Genomic DNA, 18,344 nt, shown 5'->3' on the forward strand with positions numbered 1-18,344 from the left:
ATTAGCAAGTCAACGCTAATAAAAGAAACCACAAAGTGTATTTGTAAAGTGTGTATGCTCTGTCGCCACATCCGCTGAATGTTTTGACAAAGGGAAGAGACGAGCACAGCTAGGAAACACCCTTGAAAAAGGAAACGCCTGCTTACTGATACTATGTGCTTGTATTACATTGTAGGTAGAATGCTACAATGATCATTTGCTCAGGCACTGCTTATAGCCAACCACTGGTTGAGTTGCATTTAACCAGCCATCTCCACAATGTGCTGCAGCTCAAAGTGTTAGTGGGAACAAATTAACCACAACTCAAATGGCACTCTAAGCACTCTGTTCTACAGTAAGGCAAGTTAAAAGAAACAATTAGGCAAGCAAGACTGGATGCAGTCCTTAAGACTACAAAGGGTGGGGCAGCTGGAGTCCAAGCAGGAGGGCGTAAATTATTAAGGTCATCATTACTGCACCTTTTAAAATAACCACCTTCCTTTTACAGTTCATCTGAAAGCTGGACAATATTAGAAAAAAAGAAAAAAGAAGAAAAAAAAAATATATATATATATTAGATTTAGTAATTTGAAATATTCGATTTTATGGTCTTGAGTTTGATATTGAGAAACTCCACAAAACTTCTGCTACAGGTTCCAAAGTTATCACTACAGAAAGTAGTGATACAGAAATATGGCTAGAGTTCACTTAAAGCTAAGGTTACCAAAATGTTCACCACTTCAAAATAACATACTCATAATTCATTATTTCTTATTTAATGTTTTCGTATTCATAATGTTTTGAAACCAAACATGGCCAATTTTTTCTTTCACTTCTACAATTACTAGTCAAAGTGTCTGAACCTGAGGCAATTGTCTTGCAAGCACCAATACACGAACACCATGTTTCACCAGGAAAAGTTTAATTTTTAAGTCACGAATGTTCATTATGTCATTTAAATGTTCTCACTGTTGACCTTTTGTTCATTATAGGCAGTGTTTTGTAAGTATGAGCACCTAAACACGGACTTTATTAGGATGAAAACTAAAGTAAAATGAATAACAAGCAACACTTCACGAAGGCCATGAAATCAAGAGTGTATTCCCATTTTGATTTAAAAAAAATATATATATACATGTACACTAACATGCCTTGCTCCCCCTTTATCAAAGGGTTAATTAGCAGCTACCCTCCCAATTGTCCTCTGCTTGTTCACTCTCATTAGTTTAATCTGCGTCTGTCCTCCAGCTTGCCTCACTGGCTTCTATCCTCTTGTGCACAAGAACATCTCTCTGCTTGCCTGTTTTCTTGTGTCATCAGGGTGACAACATCTTGTCTGCCCCAGAAATCTTCTGCCAAACCCCATTAGAGCATTTTATGGGTAATGTCCTTTTACACATGCTACCCTAGTTCTTTTGTTTACCTTTCATGTGTTCGGTATGAATGGAGAGATGTGACGTGTGTTTTTATTTCCTTAATGCTTTTAAGTTGAGTTGAAATACATGATATGATGATGCATGATAGGCACAATTTTATTTCTAGACTTAGCAAAAAAAAATCTAATTTTAAACAAGTTATTTTTATCTTGTACTCTTGTAAAGGAAGCTCATGCTAAACATTTTAGGCTAAATTAAAATGGTGTGAAAGTAGGTGGTGATTATTGCTCTTCGGGAGGAAGAAATAACAATGAAGTGTGTGTCTGTATGGAGTCGAATTACACTTCCTCTCTCCTTGTCACTGTTGCACTCGAGATGTGGGAGCTGATAGGAGTGGCTGGAAAATGTGAAGTCTGCTTCCCTCCTCCTCTTTCTCCTCCTCCCCCTGCACCTAACTAAAAATAGCTGGTAGAAAGAGAAGGCGGCAGAGAAGAGGCTCTATCTGTTGCACCGCCAGTGGCTTCAACACTCCCACCACTAGCAGAATAGGAAAAAGATTTCTCTCAATCACACCACTTGTGCTAATACTGATAATCAGTAAGGATTTCTGATTTATTTTAGGATCTTTGGTAGTAGTTTTGAAATCAGTCGTTGACGAAAGTAACATTTATACTTTTTATTATGCAAAGTCTTAAATTATTAAATAAATTATAAAAAATATAGAACACTTTGACTAAATGCTAAAATGCTTTGAAGGAGTGACGGGGTGTCCCATCACAGTTACGTTTATACATTCTTTTTAGAAAGAAGAGGGAAGATGGGGAATTTTCCTGACGTCTTTCAAGCATCACCTGACCTCAGCCAACCGAGCACGCGTTTGTCTTGTTTAACCCATTAACACCTGGTGCAGCACACAAATTACCTGCACACATGTGCAGATACCCCAGTTCATAACAGGTTTATAAAGTCCTTAAAGTACAATATTTTTGCAGTAGATCACATCACATATTGTTTGTGCTCATCTAAAATTAGTCTTTGACAAAATGTCTGAATGTCCGTGCTTGTTTGATTGGTTTCTAATCTTAAGCAAATGAATAAGCTAAATGAGACGCACCCGTTTTAATTAAAAAAAAATTTGTTTGCTTTTTCTTTTTTCTGCTCAACTTGTGGGTGCTGTTCACTTTGTACCCTAATGGCTGGTTTCAAAACTGTTTAGGTCACATAATTTAGCCTTTGTCTTTAACTATTTTACCAAGAATATTTTGTAACTTTGGCATTGTGAAATAAAAATCAACAAAGATGCTTAAATTTGAAATGCTGTTTCTAATAAACGTGGGTTGCCGTCACCAACATGCTTTACTTTAATTGTAGCACAGCAGTCCTTGACCTAATCCAGTCTTTTCTAAAGGTCAATAATGTGTTCATGTTTTAACTTTTTCAGACCCTTTTGTTTTGAAAAATGACAAATATTTTTGCTTTTTACTCCGCATATAGGTGTGTATCAAAAAGAAGACATTAATAATTATGCACCAACATATTTTTATCACAAAGATTAGGGTGCTAAGGAGCCTTGCTGAGATAGCATTGGCCAATCAGGTGACAGGGAGCTGCTAAGATCTCAGGCACATGTAGGATAAAGTGTTCATTCAGAAGGTCTCAACACTCTTCAGGAGGAAGAGCTTGAATCTAAACACACAGAAACAGTGAGGTAAGGTGTGTTTTCAGTGTTTATTTTATTTGACCAATCAAGATTGTTTAAGAAAAGACCAATTTTATTTCATACGACGGATGGTTCTTGGAACTGGTGATGTTGGAGAATTGATACGATTTTTTATTTTAGGAGATTAAATCAATTTTAAACTGAAGCTGTAGTGAAGGGAAAGTTTAGCGTCTTAACATGGCTTGCATACTTGCATCGATCAGTAGTGATTCTTTTAAGTGTTGCGTGTTGTAACATGCCTTCCAGACGAAATGTTTCAACAAAGAAGAATCTGTCCAGAGTCCAGAGGACCTGACTCAACCTTGTTGGATGCCTTCCAGCATTTGAGCCCAAGTTCAGTTTTATTGGGATATGATTTTCCTTTGCACAAAACTTTTTATGGGTAGTGAAAGTATGTGTTAAAAGCGTCAACCAGAGGATTGGGGTCAGCGGGATAGCCACTGCTTTTAGGATCATCAGCAGGTTTTGTCTTAACCGGATTTGGCTGGAGGAGCTGAATCAACTGTGTCCCAGGATTACAGGGATGACATTGGAAAGGGAGTTTAGAGTTTACAAGCATTGATAGCATTAACAAACCCTACACCTCCGAACACCTTGGGTCTACAGTAGTACAGCAAACCCCTGGGTGGTCTTTTGACTTGGTTGTTTCTTGATGGCTGTACACCTGATCCTTACTGTATTTTGAAAATTAAGAGGTATGTTGTGCTCGAATGTGCAGGAATGGATTTATTTATTTTTATAGATTTGAGCAATTGCATTCCTCCTCGATTGTTCCAAGATGTTTGCCCAAAGGTTTGCTGTTTGGGAGGAAAAAGTAAAACCATTCACCATCATGCTCAAATTTGTTACCTTAAGCCTTAAGAAGCTGCATAGAGCTTGTTGCTAGGCTACAGTTTCAAGCTGGCAAGGACAAGTCTTGAGCTGTCTCAAAAGTGATTCGCTTTCACTTTGTCTGAGCTGCATGGAACGGATTTATGAAAAACTCTGATCTTCGGCTGCATTTTGCTGAAGTTATTGTCCATAAATTGTTAACTTAAGAAAGATGCACGTTCCTACAATGAGCGGTAGCGTAAATATAATGTGGTGCTCAAAATTGTTAGTTCAGTCTAACTTCGTGTATTGCTACAGATCGAAAGTGTGACGTGTTTGACATTCACGTTGAGCTTTTTCTATCTTGTCTTCTATAGATCAGCAAGAGTCTAGGCGGCGGAGCAAAGCACACCATTAGCAGAGGAAAATGAGTGAACTGGATCAGCTACGCCAGGAGGCTGAGCAACTCAAGAACCAGATCAGAGTAAGTCCCTTTCCTACATCTGCAGGTCCACTGCTGTAGTTCTATGCTGTTCAGTTGGAAACCAAACCAGTACATTTTGTCATGAGTTAAACAAACCAACTGACAATATTTTGATCTATGAAAGATATTTGAAGGAATATTCCCATTTTGACCACCATACGAGTTATTTATGCGCCAAGATGAGGAGTAAATTAATATCCTTTTCAGTTCAATGTTTCCATGTATCTTTTCCACTTGTGTGCCATCAATGCGTACATTGAAATTTGCTGCTGTTGAACAGTCGGTGCCAGAGTCAAATTAGAATGATAACACACATTATTAGTTTTAAATTGCTTCTCATTGCATACCACCAAGTTTTAATAGTCTGGTAATTCTAATGCCAACTTTTCCGCTAATTTAAATTTTAATTGGAATACTGATTGTATCATTTTGTTTCAGGATGCCAGGAAAGCGTGTGCAGATGCTACCCTGTCTCAGGTAAAAAATAAAATCAAAATAACGTACATTGTGCATGATTGTGAATCTATCATTTTATGTTAAGCTATAAAATATGTATTGAAATCAGCTTCATGTGTTTCAAGGTATTCACAAAGGACATTGTTTTTAAAAAGAGCTTTCAACAAACTACTTCGTAAAGATTGTGTACACAACACAAAATATTGTCAAGGTTCTCTCAAAGTAGCTCTACTTTTATTTTGTTCCTATTTAGATCACAGCTAACGTTGACCCTGTTGGCCGAATTCAGATGCGCACTAGACGAACGCTGAGAGGGCATCTGGCTAAAATCTATGCCATGCACTGGGGAACTGACTCAAGGTGAACTCATTCAACTCCATTCTTCCCAATAATCAAACATTTCATGCCCTTTACTCAGTCTTCTTTGCCTACATGCAGTAAATATAAAACCTGGCCTGAGGGGTTTTCTTTTATGGGTCTCTGTCAAATTATTTTTTGTAGCTTGCATCAGTCTTCCTCCTAAAATAGCAAGTCACTTGATCTCGATGTGTCTACACTTTAGTGTGTTTGTGTGCATTGAGATGTGATGTGGGTAGGGAAATACTCAAAATGGAGTCAGCCTTTTTTTAAACCAAGTGTTATGGCTGGTCACCAAGGAGATAAGCTATAAACCTCACTTTTCATAAAGAATTAAGTTATTCACTTTTTTTTTTCTTTGCAAAATGTATCCACAGTGGTGCTGGTCAGTATTGGTCCACATAGAGGCTGTTGTAAACTACTTGCCTTTTTATTTACGTCGTCGCATACCTGAGGAAAGAAAAGTTAGATTGCTGCATTTTTGCTGTTTCACCTTCTTCCAGTGGTGTGTGGGTATTTATTAGATCACCATAAATTCCTGAAGAGATTAAGCTACTGAGGCGATGAAAATCAAATGCAAACGTTTGGCACAGAAAGCTTGAATATAGTTATTACCTCAATCCTAATGAAAACAGTAACTTACTCCTGGTTGTTTTGTCATTTTTGTTCTCGTTCAAGGGCTCAGTTGATGAGTACAAGAAATACATGATCAATACATGAAAAACATGTAACCATCAACAGAGGCAACAATTTTGTTTTGGTGCTTTAGTTTATTTTATTGTTAGACTAGAATTATTTATTGACGTGAGTTTGGGAATATTTTTTTGTTGTTGTTTTACACCCAATCAAATATAAAAGTGTTTTAAGTATATGATTTTTTTCCCCCAGACTGTGTAGTACTTATTCCACATTTTAAAATTGCACAAATGTTTCAAAACACTTTTTAAAACCCAATACTTGGCACAGTTGATGGAAACGTGGTCTGGCTACCCAAGTGCACAGTTGATGGAAACGTGGTCTGGCAACCCGAGTGTGTTATTATAAAAATCCATGTTAGTTTGAGCTGCATACTTCTTATTTTTATTTTTTCCCCAAAACAACATAGATAAGCCTTAAAGTGATCACACGCAGCTTAAGTTTTTTTCCTGGTTTTGCTCTCTTCAAATGACACAAACAAGATTGGGGTGTGTAGGGAGGCCTGCTGCACACTACTAAACTTGTTTGTCTAACTCAAAGAGCTTTTAAGCCAGACCTATTCAACAGGTGGCCCGTGGGCCGGACTTCAGTCCAACCCACAAATGAGTTAAATTTTTTTTTCTTAGTTTGGGGTTCTGTTTATTGCATTCATGACTCAATGCAATAAAACAAACAAATGTGAAAGGTATTTAAATTTTAAAGATAACATCATTGTAATACTTGGTTTATTTACTTTTTTTGTTGTTGTTGTTGTTGTTTTAAACAGGTCTCTCTTGTGAATAAGTCCTTGTGACTCAGTGAGACTATCCTGTATAAATAAAGGTTGAATGAAAAAAAAATTGCTGGATGTTCGCCCCTGAGCTGCCGGCATTCAGAAACTGTGCCCCCTGAGCAGTTTTGATGAATAGCCCTGCTCTAAGCATTTCTAACACACCTGATGATTGATTCAGTTGATTGTCATCACTTCAGTGGCATCCTTGCCATCGTCATAGCTCTGTTCTGACAAGGAGTGCTTCAGCGCATCGTATCGTTGTCTCAGCTGACACACTCCTACAGATCACAAAAAAAGTTATTTTAGAGTCGGGTTCTGAAGTACGCACATTTTGCTGCTTCTAACTTTATCCCATGCTCCATCTTTTGTTTAGCTTTTTGTTTTTCCTGTAAAAAGGTTGAATCAGATTCTCCTACATTAACAAAATAGGGGCACAACTATTTATCCTGAATTTTCTATGTGGCGAATTTTTGCATGTGAGCACGTCTCTGCCAGTGCAGTACTTAAGACGATCTTAGTCCCCGCAGCCTTTGGTTTGTTCACTCTCTGCTGAACCTGTGTGCATTGGGACCATCACTGTGGTTACTCTTGTAGGAGTCACCCAGATAGCACATGAAAGCACAGAGGTACCGAAGAGAGTTCTCTAGAATAAGAGGTTGGAAAGAATCCTGGTAAAAATGTGTTGTCCACAGCCTGTAGGTGCTGTTTAAAGTAAACAAATTGTTTAGTAAAACTGCTGAGAAGAGAGTCTGTAGTTTTTTTTTGTTGTTGTTTTTTTTAAATCAGGATTAGCAGCGTCTGTTCTGGGAAGTACTGTAATGCTGACGTCGAGATCACAATATAAACATTGCAACAATACACTATATCAGACAATGTAGTGTTTGTAGTGAAGTTTCTTGTATAAATACAGACGGACCCCCCCCCCCTCCCAATATACTACAAATGCATTACAAATGAAACTGTTCCGCAGTGTATCTTCATTTTTTTCTAATTTTGAAATCAGTGCAACAAAAGCAACACAACTCAGTCTGTTCTGTAATTCACATACTGATAGTCTAATAGAATTATTAATATATACAATATATTCATAATGGGAATAGATTACAGTGCTGTTTCAAATTAGACGTGCTGCATTTGTCTGCCAGTTTAACTTTAACAAGCTTTTTCTGTGCGTTTCAAAACATTTGAGATTTTTAAATTGTGTATTTTGGATGATTTTTATCTTCTTTTTTTTTTTTTTTTACCAGGCTTTTGGTCAGTGCTTCCCAGGATGGCAAACTCATTATTTGGGACAGCTACACCACAAACAAGGTAAAAAAAACTCAAATTTTATTACATTAACACTATCGGTGGGTTGAATGAGCCTAAGTACAGTGTAAAGGATGTAATTACTTAAAAAGATGTCGCTTAATTGATCAACTTGTATTAAAAGATTTTGTTTAAAGGATATATGTATTGACTTTGAGCATAAGCTAATATAATACTAAAAGTCTGACTAAACCACTCTCTAATCAAGCCTCTGTCTCAAACACGAACGAATCAACAACAGCACAAATACAATGCACATAAACCAGAGCAAATAAGTTATTAGACTTGAATAATTTTATAGTAGGAGTATAATGTTTTAAGCAAAACAAAGTTTAGACTGTGACAATATGAAACAGCGTTTATCACCTTCAGATTTCCAGAAGATGGCTTTGTTTAAATTGACAGAATACTGAGTTGATTGTGTTTGTAGCTGCCAAGTGAAAGCTATTTATAGTGGGTATTGTCCTTGAAAGGTTACGTTAATGTTGCAGACAGACTTTGTGACATTGCCCTCCTCTCCCTCTTCCCCTTCCATCTGTCACTGCATACTATCTAATATTAAATCTTCTTTCTCTCCTCCAGGTCCATGCTATCCCGTTGCGCTCCTCCTGGGTGATGACGTGCGCCTACGCCCCTTCTGGGAACTATGTTGCCTGTGGTGGCCTGGACAACATCTGCTCCATCTACAACCTGAAGACCCGTGAAGGAAATGTGCGCGTCAGCCGTGAGCTGGCTGGACACACAGGTAGACCTGACGTTTCTGTTGGCTTGTATCTACTTATTCATCATTCAATGAATTTTATAAAAGGTCAGATAAATCCAGTAAAGCGTATTTATACTAGGTGTTGAGCCTTAAAGAACCATAAAACGAGTCACGACCCCAACCCATGTTCGTGACCACCGTCATGAGTTTGAGTGATTGAAATTAAATACTTGAACAGCTCAGTACCAAGACTTGTACCCCCTCAGAAGGTGTATAATCACATGATTAGGTTTATTTTAGCACTCAATAAAATCCAACTCAAGTTGCAGCCAATAGCTGAACATTGTCCAGTAAGCTAAAGTTTTAAGGCATCACTGACCAGATAACAGCACATCTGTTGGTCAAAAACAAATGTGGGGATTTTAAATTGATCAGAAATGTCACTCAAGCATTGAACTGCTGCTGTTATTTGCTTACCATTCTGTTTGATGTTACAGTATGCAACTTAATAATTTATTGTAAAATGTACTCAAATATGAAAAAAATGAACACAGTTACATTCATCACCTGAAGATTTGGTTAATTTGAGCTTTTGTGCGTTACAAAATCTGGTGTCCAAAAGAATATGTAAATAAAAGCCATTTTAAAATATATGTTTTATTTAATGCCCATGTCCTAAGCGCTGTTTAAAAATATGCCATTCTTGTAGTTTAACTTTATTGAACTCGGATGGTTAGCAAACCTTACACCATTACGAACTAATGAAAGTGTTAAGCAAGGAGCATTCATCTGATCAGTGTCACATGATGCAGGAAGTGTGTCAGCATTTTAGTTCCAGTTCCCTAACTATAGGGAGGGGTATATACACTTTACCAACTAGTAATGGATGAATTATGGAAGCAAGTCACGAAGCAGGAGATGCCCTACAGCTTCTTTTCTTTTTGTGGTTGTGAATTAGTCGATTCATCTCCCCCACATCAAGCTCACATAGCCTTCTCTGTGGGTGTGATGACTGTTTAAAATGAGGCCTCTTCTTCTTCTTCAGAGAGAAACAATTAAATCTTTAACTCTTGGTTATAATGGGAAGGAAAGAAGTAGCTCAAAATGAAGTAATCGGTGTGTTTTATTTTGTTTAGGTTACTTGTCCTGCTGTCGCTTTCTGGATGACAACCAGATTGTCACTAGTTCTGGAGACACCACCTGGTGAGTTATGGTATTGCACTCAATACTGTTTAATGCAACATCAATATTTACTACCTCATATTAATTTTCTTTCATTACTAAACGTTTTTTAAAAAATTTTTAATTTTCAGTTTGTACCATTACTATCGGCGCTAAAAAAAAAGTATTTTATTTTGTGCTGTCACATTATTTCTGCGAGGGTAAATAAATTAAACTATTAACTTGTAATATCCTGATTCATGCTCAATAATCCAGGTAGAAAAATGTAAAAAAAGTTAAGTCGGGTCCTCTGGACATTTTTTTTTTTTAATTTTTTTTTTTGAACGTCCAGGGGACCTGACCTAACTTTTTTAGATATTAACTTGTGATTTTGCAGAGAACTGTAATTTCAGTCATCACATCGTGAGTTTCTGTAAAGTGAGTCTGTTTGGATCAAACCTACAATTCAGTTCCTGTGTGCAGTTACTTTGTGGAGGTATTTTTTTAACCTTCATGTTCTGCATTTCTCGCAGTGCTCTGTGGGACATCGAGACCGGTCAGCAGACGACTACATTTGCCGGACACACCGGTGATGTGATGAGTCTCTCTCTGGCGCCTGACACCAGGCTGTTTGTGTCTGGAGCCTGCGATGCCTCGGCCAAGCTCTGGGACATCAGAGAAGGAATGTGCCGACAGACCTTCACTGGCCACGAGTCGGACATCAATGCCATCTGTGTACGAGGCCGCACACAAACACAGAACTTGTTGCATACAAATCTTTTCAATTTTCAAGTGTGAAGCTGCTTAATGTACATGTAGCTGCTGCAGGCAAAATGTAGAAGCAGTTAGTTGTAAAAGTTAGGGAAAGAAGTGTCATTTGTATGCTGGCCTAGACATCAGGGCAAATAAAAATAAATATGTCCAAATAAAAGCCCAGTCTGTGAAAGCAAAGCAAGAAAAGGCTTGTTGCACAGAGAGATAGATGACTTTTATTCTGAAAGCCTTTAGCTGTAGTTAAAAATAATTCAGTTTCTTAAATTCTGAATAAAATGTATTTAAAAAGAATTCGAGTTTGTCCAGCTCCTGAAGTAAAATGCCTTTAAAGAAATGAACGCTTCTGATATTGTAGGGATTTTAGAAGCACATTTCTCATATTATTCACACAAAGGTGCACTTTTCCATCCACTTTTAGCTGCAAAGTTGTTCTAACAAAATGTAAATACAGGGTTGTTTGGGGTTTTGTTTTGTTTTTTTGTTTTTTTCAAATCGTTTGCATGTTTATTCTGAATTCAGAGCATACCATGTTTGTTTGCTTAACTTTAGAATGAGCTTAGGCTAAAAAAGTAAAATTTAAGTCCTTTTCTTACATGAACTCGCATCAAATTAAAGTACCGTATTTTTCAGAATATAAGGCACGCTTAAAATCCTGTAATTTTCTCAAAAATTGACAGTGAGCCTTATAATATTAAGGCCTTGTATGGCAGCGCGACAACTCAGTGGTTAGCACTGTTGCCTCACAGCAAGAAGGTCCTGGGTTCAATCCCCGGTTGGACCTGGGGTCTTTCTGTGTGGAGTTTGCGTGTTCTTCTCGTGCCTGTGTGGGTTTTCTCCGGGTACTCCGGTTTCCTCCCACAGACCAAAAACATGCATGTTGGGCTGCCTTCAGCGCCAGACCTCCTTTGCAAAAGAGATCTGTGTTGTCATTGGGATTTGCCTGGTTAAATAAAGGTTGATAAATAAATAAAAATAAATAATCCAGGGCGCCTTGTGTATTATGAAATGAACTTGTTTCGCTTAATGCGCCTTATGCATGAAAACGGACCCGTTCATTGATATTACACCTCATTGTGCCTTGTAGTCCGAGAAATATTATTTCAACTACTTTTTTTTGTTATTTTTACAATTGCTAGGAATTTATAGTGCATTATACATTTTAGCTCTGCTGTGTAGAGTTGCGCACTGTTGATGAATTGCTTTAAATTGTGTTATTGACGTGTGCACAGAGTGTAAAGCAGCCTTTCCTCTCTCTTCTTGCAGTTCTTTCCTAACGGCAATGCTTTTGCCACGGGCTCAGATGATGCTACCTGCAGGCTGTTTGACCTGCGTGCCGACCAGGAGCTGATGGTTTACTCACATGACAACATCATCTGTGGCATCACCTCTGTAGCATTCTCCAAGAGTGGCCGTCTACTCCTGGCTGGATACGACGATTTCAACTGCAACGTCTGGGACACATTGAAGGGCGACCGTGCAGGTAAGCTACGGTTCAAAAGATGGAAAACTGAAGTGAGTCTCAGTCTTCATTATTAACTGGCTTTTCTATGTGTGTGAATGTTTCTGTTCAGTGCCCTGAGACAACTTTGTTGTGAATTGGCGTTATATATAAATAAACTGAATTGAATTAAATTTAAGCTTGATCTTTTGCTACCAGCTAGCCAAATTTACGTGTCTTCTACATCTTTAAGTATTTCTAATTAAACGTCAGGTTATTTTAAAGCGCTTGTCAATAAAACATGTAGAAAACCATTCTGTGGAGTCGGATTTCCGTCACCTCCGTTTGTTTTTTCAAAAATTTAGTAATGAGTTGCGCCGAGAGCAGTAAACAGAATTTACAGTATATTGGTGTTTGTCAGTTTATAAACGTGGGTTCAGGGAACCAAAAGTGAGCATGGCTGTCACTTCTTTGCCAGAAACTTAACAGGTATCGCTGCTAATCTCTTTGCAAATCTATTCTGAAAGAGGCTTTTCATGGTATATTAAACTCACAACCTTCACTTCCTGATTAACAAACTACACTCCCAACGTTGTAAGTGAATGTTATAGGTTCTGTTGGACTCTCTGAAAATGAAGCAAGTCTAGTGATATTTGATATACCAACAGGAAATGTACAGTGGTTTCAGATTAATTGAGTGCAGAAGCATCCTGTTGTGGATTTGCTATTTTATGAGTACTTGCATTGAGCAGAATGCATAAGTTGGAATCAGTTGCTGCTTATACGCATGGATCATTCACACCCCAACTTTCTGTGTAACTCTTGTTTACATGATGATATCTCGTATGAGCAAGCTGTTTCAGGGACTAAGACAGCTGTGTGCCAGAAATATGTCGACATTTGTGTTATTATTACTGTAAATGAAGTGTGTGTGTCTGTGTGAATGGGGAAGAGAGTCCAGGCAGGATGGAGTGGATGGAGAAAAGATTCAGGAGTGATTTTTGATCAAAAGGGTGTCAGCAAAGGTCAAAGGAAAAGTTTACAAGACGGTGGTGAAACCGGCTATGTTGTATGGTCTGGAGACAGAGACATGGACAAAAAGACAGGAGAAAGAACTGGAAGTGGCAGAAATGAAGATGTTGAGGTTCTCCTTAGGAGTGACAAGGATGGATTAGATTAGGAATGAGATCATCAGAGGCACAGCACAGGTTGAACAACTGGGAGATAAAGTTGTAGAGACCAGACTGAGATGGTTTGGACATGTCCAGAGGAGGGACAGTGGGTATACTGGGAGAAGGATGTTAGAAATCCAGCTGTCGGGAAAAAGACAAAGAGGAGATGTATGGATGGAGTTAAAGAGGACATGGAGGTAGTTGGAGTGAGGACAGAGGGTGCAGACGACAGAGATGGAGGAGGATGACGCTCTGTGGCGACCCCTGAAGAGGGAAACGTAGAAAGAACAGAAGTGTGTGGAGAGGTTTATTTTTTACTCTACACAATTTGTTCAGTTGCCTGGCACTAAGCAAAAATATGTTTATTCTGTATTGGACTTTTGTCGTAAAATTTTACACATCTCTTAAGTCTTACAGTTGATAGGCCACCTACTGACAAAGCAATGAGCTAATGGAGGTGGATATAATAATAATAATAATTAAGTGAATATAAGGCACCAGTAACAGAACATCTCTACAGGCACTGATATAAGTCAGGCAGTCGGCTGTTTGGTTAATTATGGAGGATGTTGCTTTCTGTAAAATGACCAGAATGCACTTGTTTCAGTAGTTTGTGGAACAGGATGCAGTCACAAGTTGTTTATTCTGTTTAAATATGACAAATAATCACAAAGGGGTAATGATGCATATGTTTTAAATTGGTGTTTACCTGAAGGTAAGTTTATAGCTCTGACAAGAAGGTGATGTTGTCAATATACATTTTTTTTATTATCAAACTTAAGTTGAAGGAGGTAAACACATACAACAATTCAGAATCAACAGATTGTAATATGTCGTGTCCAGATCTTTTTTTTTTTTTTCTAAATAGCCTGTAAAACCTGACATGGAGAGAAAGACATCTCTGTTCCCAAGAACCTTTCCTCAAGCAAAGCCACACAGTAATGTGCTTGATTTGAATTGTCGGGTAAATTCAATGTTTGTCCTCGTTAGTGATCTTATGAAATTTATCATGGCGTTATGTTGGTATTCATAATTTGGAGCTTGTGAACATAATAAAAATTTCTGATTTGTGTTTGGTTCAGAGTTACTGTGTCCTTGAAGACTTTTGACTTGGAAACTGGATTAAGTTAAACTTTTAGCCCGTCTGATATCAAATTTATTTCACAGAACATCTTCAGTTCGGGTGTTTGCATTAAGGTGCTATACCATGTGTAGTTCGGTGTAAGAGTGGTTGGTGTGTATTTTTCTATTTAGATGACTCTTAAATTAGTATGTTGTCGAGTAGGACTTTATGCTTTTAGGTTTTTATCTTCATGTCTGAATTCTAATAAAGCAGATGAAAGAATCCCTGATCTACGAGCGAAAAGACTCTGACGATATAAATACTTGACAGACGTCTTTGAGGGTGGGATCAGGAGAAGCACATCTCGTTACACACTTCTTAATGCTGCTCAGCTATTCTAATAAACAGTCTGAACACACCTTTCACTTCCATTATTCCCTGAATTCAGACCACGCAGCTCATTAACTTAAACAGCTGAACGTTACGGAAGTCACGTCACTCGTATTCACAGCGCAAAAATAAACCTCTTCTAGTTTACAATTCGATGAAAAATGCAGTCGTACAACCCGGTCTCTTCTCTCTTCCTCATTTATGACATTCTTTTGTGGCACAAGGGAGACCGAAAAGGAGCAGCCAGTTTACCTGGAGTTAGAGGAGTTTGACACGCGTGTCGTAGGTCACCCGTGTTCCTCCTGACATTGATGACATCACCGTCTTGTGACGTTTTGTTGTGGGTTAAATTTTCTATAAATCCCACTGTTGCTCCATACTTCTGTTTTGTTTAGAGGCTAAAATATGCACTTTTTAATCATTTATAGTTTTTTTATTTATGTTTTTTTAACGCTGAACCAACTTGTGTGTGCACGTCATATGAGCACAGCTGGTAATAAAAGTTGATGCATGAGATCAGGATTACTTTTTTTAAACGATAACATCTGTAATCTGTGCTATTATTATATTCCGTCTTGTTTTTTCAGTATAAAGGCGCCAAGCTTCACTACCTTTAAAAACCACTGGGTTTAATGTCGTTGCCTTTAGGTGTCCTGGCCGGTCACGATAACCGAGTGAGCTGCTTGGGTGTGACTGATGACGGCATGGCAGTGGCAACAGGGTCCTGGGACAGCTTCCTCAAGATCTGGAACTAGAATCTGAAGGTAAAGTGTCTGAGCTCTCTGGTGTCAGGGAGCTTCGTGGAGCCTCGTCTAGAGTTTGTGTTTGCTGCCACCTGGCGGTCAAGAATGAAGGTGCACCATGGAAGTGAAACAACGGCTTTCACGCAGTCAAAAGAACCTCTTAGTTAGATTTTTATAGAACTAACAGATGTTTTGTTTTTTGTATATATAAAATATTTAGTATTAATAGTAAAACTTACATTTTTGTTCTTTTCCAGATGGCATCCAGACTCCAAAGTTGAGTGCAAGACCATTCCAACATCACAATGTTCAATTTTATTGCATATCCAATCTTTTTGAGAAACACCATGATACTGACTCCAGACACCCCCACCCCACCCTCCACACCCCCACCCCCACACCCCAAAAAAAACTATCAAGGGCAAAAATTCTCTCCTTCTATCTCCTTCTCGTTTAAAAGAGCACAACTGTTTGCTACCCATTCAGCTACAAACAAAAAGGACAAAACGTAAAGTTAAAGGAATTTAGTTTCAACGTGGACCGGAGGGGAAAATTGTGCTTTCCTCCGAAGTGGTCTGGGATTGTAATTAGTGGAAAAATAAGAAAACCCCACCCCAGCACTGCTTCATTACAAAGCAAACGCATCCTCATTGTGCACAGGTCTGAGTGAAGGGTATTACACGACAGTGATCTAACTCTTAACAGCTTTTTGACCATGTTTATTTTATTTTTTATGTTTTCCTGATGATGCATTGTTGATGAGAGGTAGATCAGTGAACTGTCAGTTTAATGCTTAAAATGAGGATCAAAGCTTTGTTTCTTTTCCTAGTCTTTACACGTTTTAGAGAACGTTTTTAGGTAGAAAAGTAAATTGATCTCCAGATCATGTCTTTTTTTTTTTTTTTTGTTCTTTTAAGTCCAGCTTTATCCCACAGGAGAACAAAGTGAGAGAATTCAGCTTCAACAGGGAGTCCTCGAGCCACATCTGGCCCTTCTGTATATTTAGCTCCATGATACTTTACCGTTTCCTTTTTCCTGTGTAGTCCACAGATCTTTGTTTGCACAAAAATTAAACTTTGCATATATAGGATAATGTCTAAAGAGAAAAAAAAGTGAACTAACCAAGCACATGCTGTTTATGATAATGAATGCTCGTTTTTAAAACGAAAAGAAGAAAATACACACATTTTAACCGTTCTTACACCTTTCTGTCTGGCAACAGTGTAGAATAATTAAATGAAGAGTAACCCATCGGATCATAATCCACCCTGCTCCCTTTTTTTTTTATTATTCTTTTTTGTTTTTGTTCCCCCTCGTCTAGTTTCTGTTGCCCGTGCTCGGGCCCGGTGATGTGATTCGGTTGAGTAGGGACTCCCTCCACTTTAGCCTGGCTGCAATCCGGACGTTTCTTTTAACAGAGGTGCCCATTCCGTGCTTGGAAATGCAGTTACTACTCTGTGAATGACATGTTGTATAAATCAATGTTTGAAAATAATGATATTGAAACTTTTTAAGTTAAAAAAAAAAAGGATTTTGGTTGTCTGCCATGGGTGGGTTATCTCTTAGAATCGCATGCTGTAGAATTGCTTAAAAGGTGCATATGGAACTAAGTCCTTTTGATGTTTTTACTTTAAGAAAATAACCTGTTGAATATATCAATACAATGGTATTTATACTTTTCTTTCTATTTTACTTTTTTTTTGGCTACTCTGTGCATACATGATTCAACCGAAACGTCAAAGCTATGCACTCGAGAAGCGAACCCTGCAACATTAAAGGTTACTTGGTCCATATTTTGGGAGGGATTCCACAAATTTTAGAAGCAACGTGAACGCTTAAATTGTACACACATGCGTGCATACATTCATCCGCCTAAACACAAGCTGTCCAAATGGAACAAATAAATTTTCATTCCTTGTGTAGCAAACAAAATTCCATTTACAGAAACATTTTGTAACAGGTTCTTTTTTTTTCTTTAATAAGAAAAGTAAAAAATAAATAAATCTTGCAGCATCTGAATGGCAGAATTTTCTGTTGTTCCCTTCTTGTAAACAAATACGCTCTTTCTTTAGCAGTAGTAACTTTTTTTTCCCTCCATTTTGTTATTTCTCTGCAACATTCTGTACAAAAAAAAATATGTGCTGTAATTGTGCGTTAGGCCTGGAGTTGGCAAAAAATAAAACAATAAAAAATGTTAAAAATTAATTAAATTCCTTTTCTCTTTCTCCATCGAATAACTGTAGAGCTCTGCAACCCTCCCCTCCACTGCTCCCCCTTTCACCTTTTGTATTTAATTTTCAAGTCAGTCAGTGTACAACCGAAAGCTGGATGCAAGATAGAAACTATATTAAAATGTACTGTTATTTAAGATGTAATAAAAAGCAGTTTGAGATGACCTACTGTGTTGAGTGTGATTCACTTAGAGCGATTCCCACTGAAGCTAGAATGTTGCAGACTGTTTGGTTTCCTTGTAATTATGTTTAAGTCAAATAAACAATTTCTTATCCACTGTTGAATCGGCGTGGCTCATCTCTGCTTGACTCCTTGTTGTCCTGCGTGTCCCGATACAAAAATTTAAGTTTCTGCTTCTATGTTTCTATCGGGATTGAATTTTAAGTTGCGGCGTAGAGCTGAAGGCCACTTCCACTGACCTAACCAAAGGTCAGACGAGACCAAACTGACTTTTGGATCATCAAGGGAAACCTCTTCCATCCATCATCTTTACCCGCTTCTTCTTTTTTGGGTTGTGGGTGGTCACTGGTGCCCATGTCCAGCCATCATCGCGAGAGGCTGGAGGACTTGTCTTCTGTCCATCACAGGGACACATGGAGACAAACAACAACCATTCATTTTCTCGCCAACCAGCCTAACATGCATGTTTTTGGTGTATGTGAGGAAACTTGAAAAGGCATGCATGCACGGCGAGAACATGCAAACCACCC

The 18,344-nt window shown here is 38.1% G+C and overlaps 1 protein-coding gene across 2 annotated transcripts in view; it reads left to right on the forward strand.

Moving 5' to 3' along the window:
- Positions 1–17,919, forward strand: part of gnb1a (guanine nucleotide binding protein (G protein), beta polypeptide 1a) — a 41,300-nt gene extending 23,381 nt beyond the window's left edge. Inside the window, exons 1-11 of one of the 2 annotated variants that reach the window (XM_037684988.1) lie at positions 2,986–3,063; positions 4,263–4,369; positions 4,808–4,846; positions 5,079–5,185; positions 7,898–7,961; positions 8,541–8,703; positions 9,798–9,864; positions 10,356–10,557; positions 11,860–12,076; positions 15,308–15,423; positions 15,660–17,919. In XM_037684988.1, the coding sequence (XP_037540916.1) occupies positions 4,313–4,369; positions 4,808–4,846; positions 5,079–5,185; positions 7,898–7,961; positions 8,541–8,703; positions 9,798–9,864; positions 10,356–10,557; positions 11,860–12,076; positions 15,308–15,414 (1,023 nt within the window). In that variant the 5' untranslated portion in view covers positions 2,986–3,063; positions 4,263–4,312 and the 3' untranslated portion in view covers positions 15,415–15,423; positions 15,660–17,919. Of the gene's footprint in view, positions 1–2,985; positions 3,064–4,262; positions 4,370–4,807; positions 4,847–5,078; positions 5,186–7,897; positions 7,962–8,540; positions 8,704–9,797; positions 9,865–10,355; positions 10,558–11,859; positions 12,077–15,307; positions 15,424–15,659 lie in introns of those variants that run through there. The other variant, XM_037684987.1, reaches the window with a different exon arrangement.
- Positions 17,920–18,344: the final 425 nt, after the last annotated feature.

Source organism: Nematolebias whitei, chromosome 11 (assembly GCF_014905685.2).
Source record: "Nematolebias whitei isolate Nwh7 chromosome 11, NemWhi1, whole genome shotgun sequence".
In the NCBI taxonomy this organism is placed as follows: domain Eukaryota; kingdom Metazoa; phylum Chordata; class Actinopteri; order Cyprinodontiformes; family Rivulidae; genus Nematolebias; species Nematolebias whitei.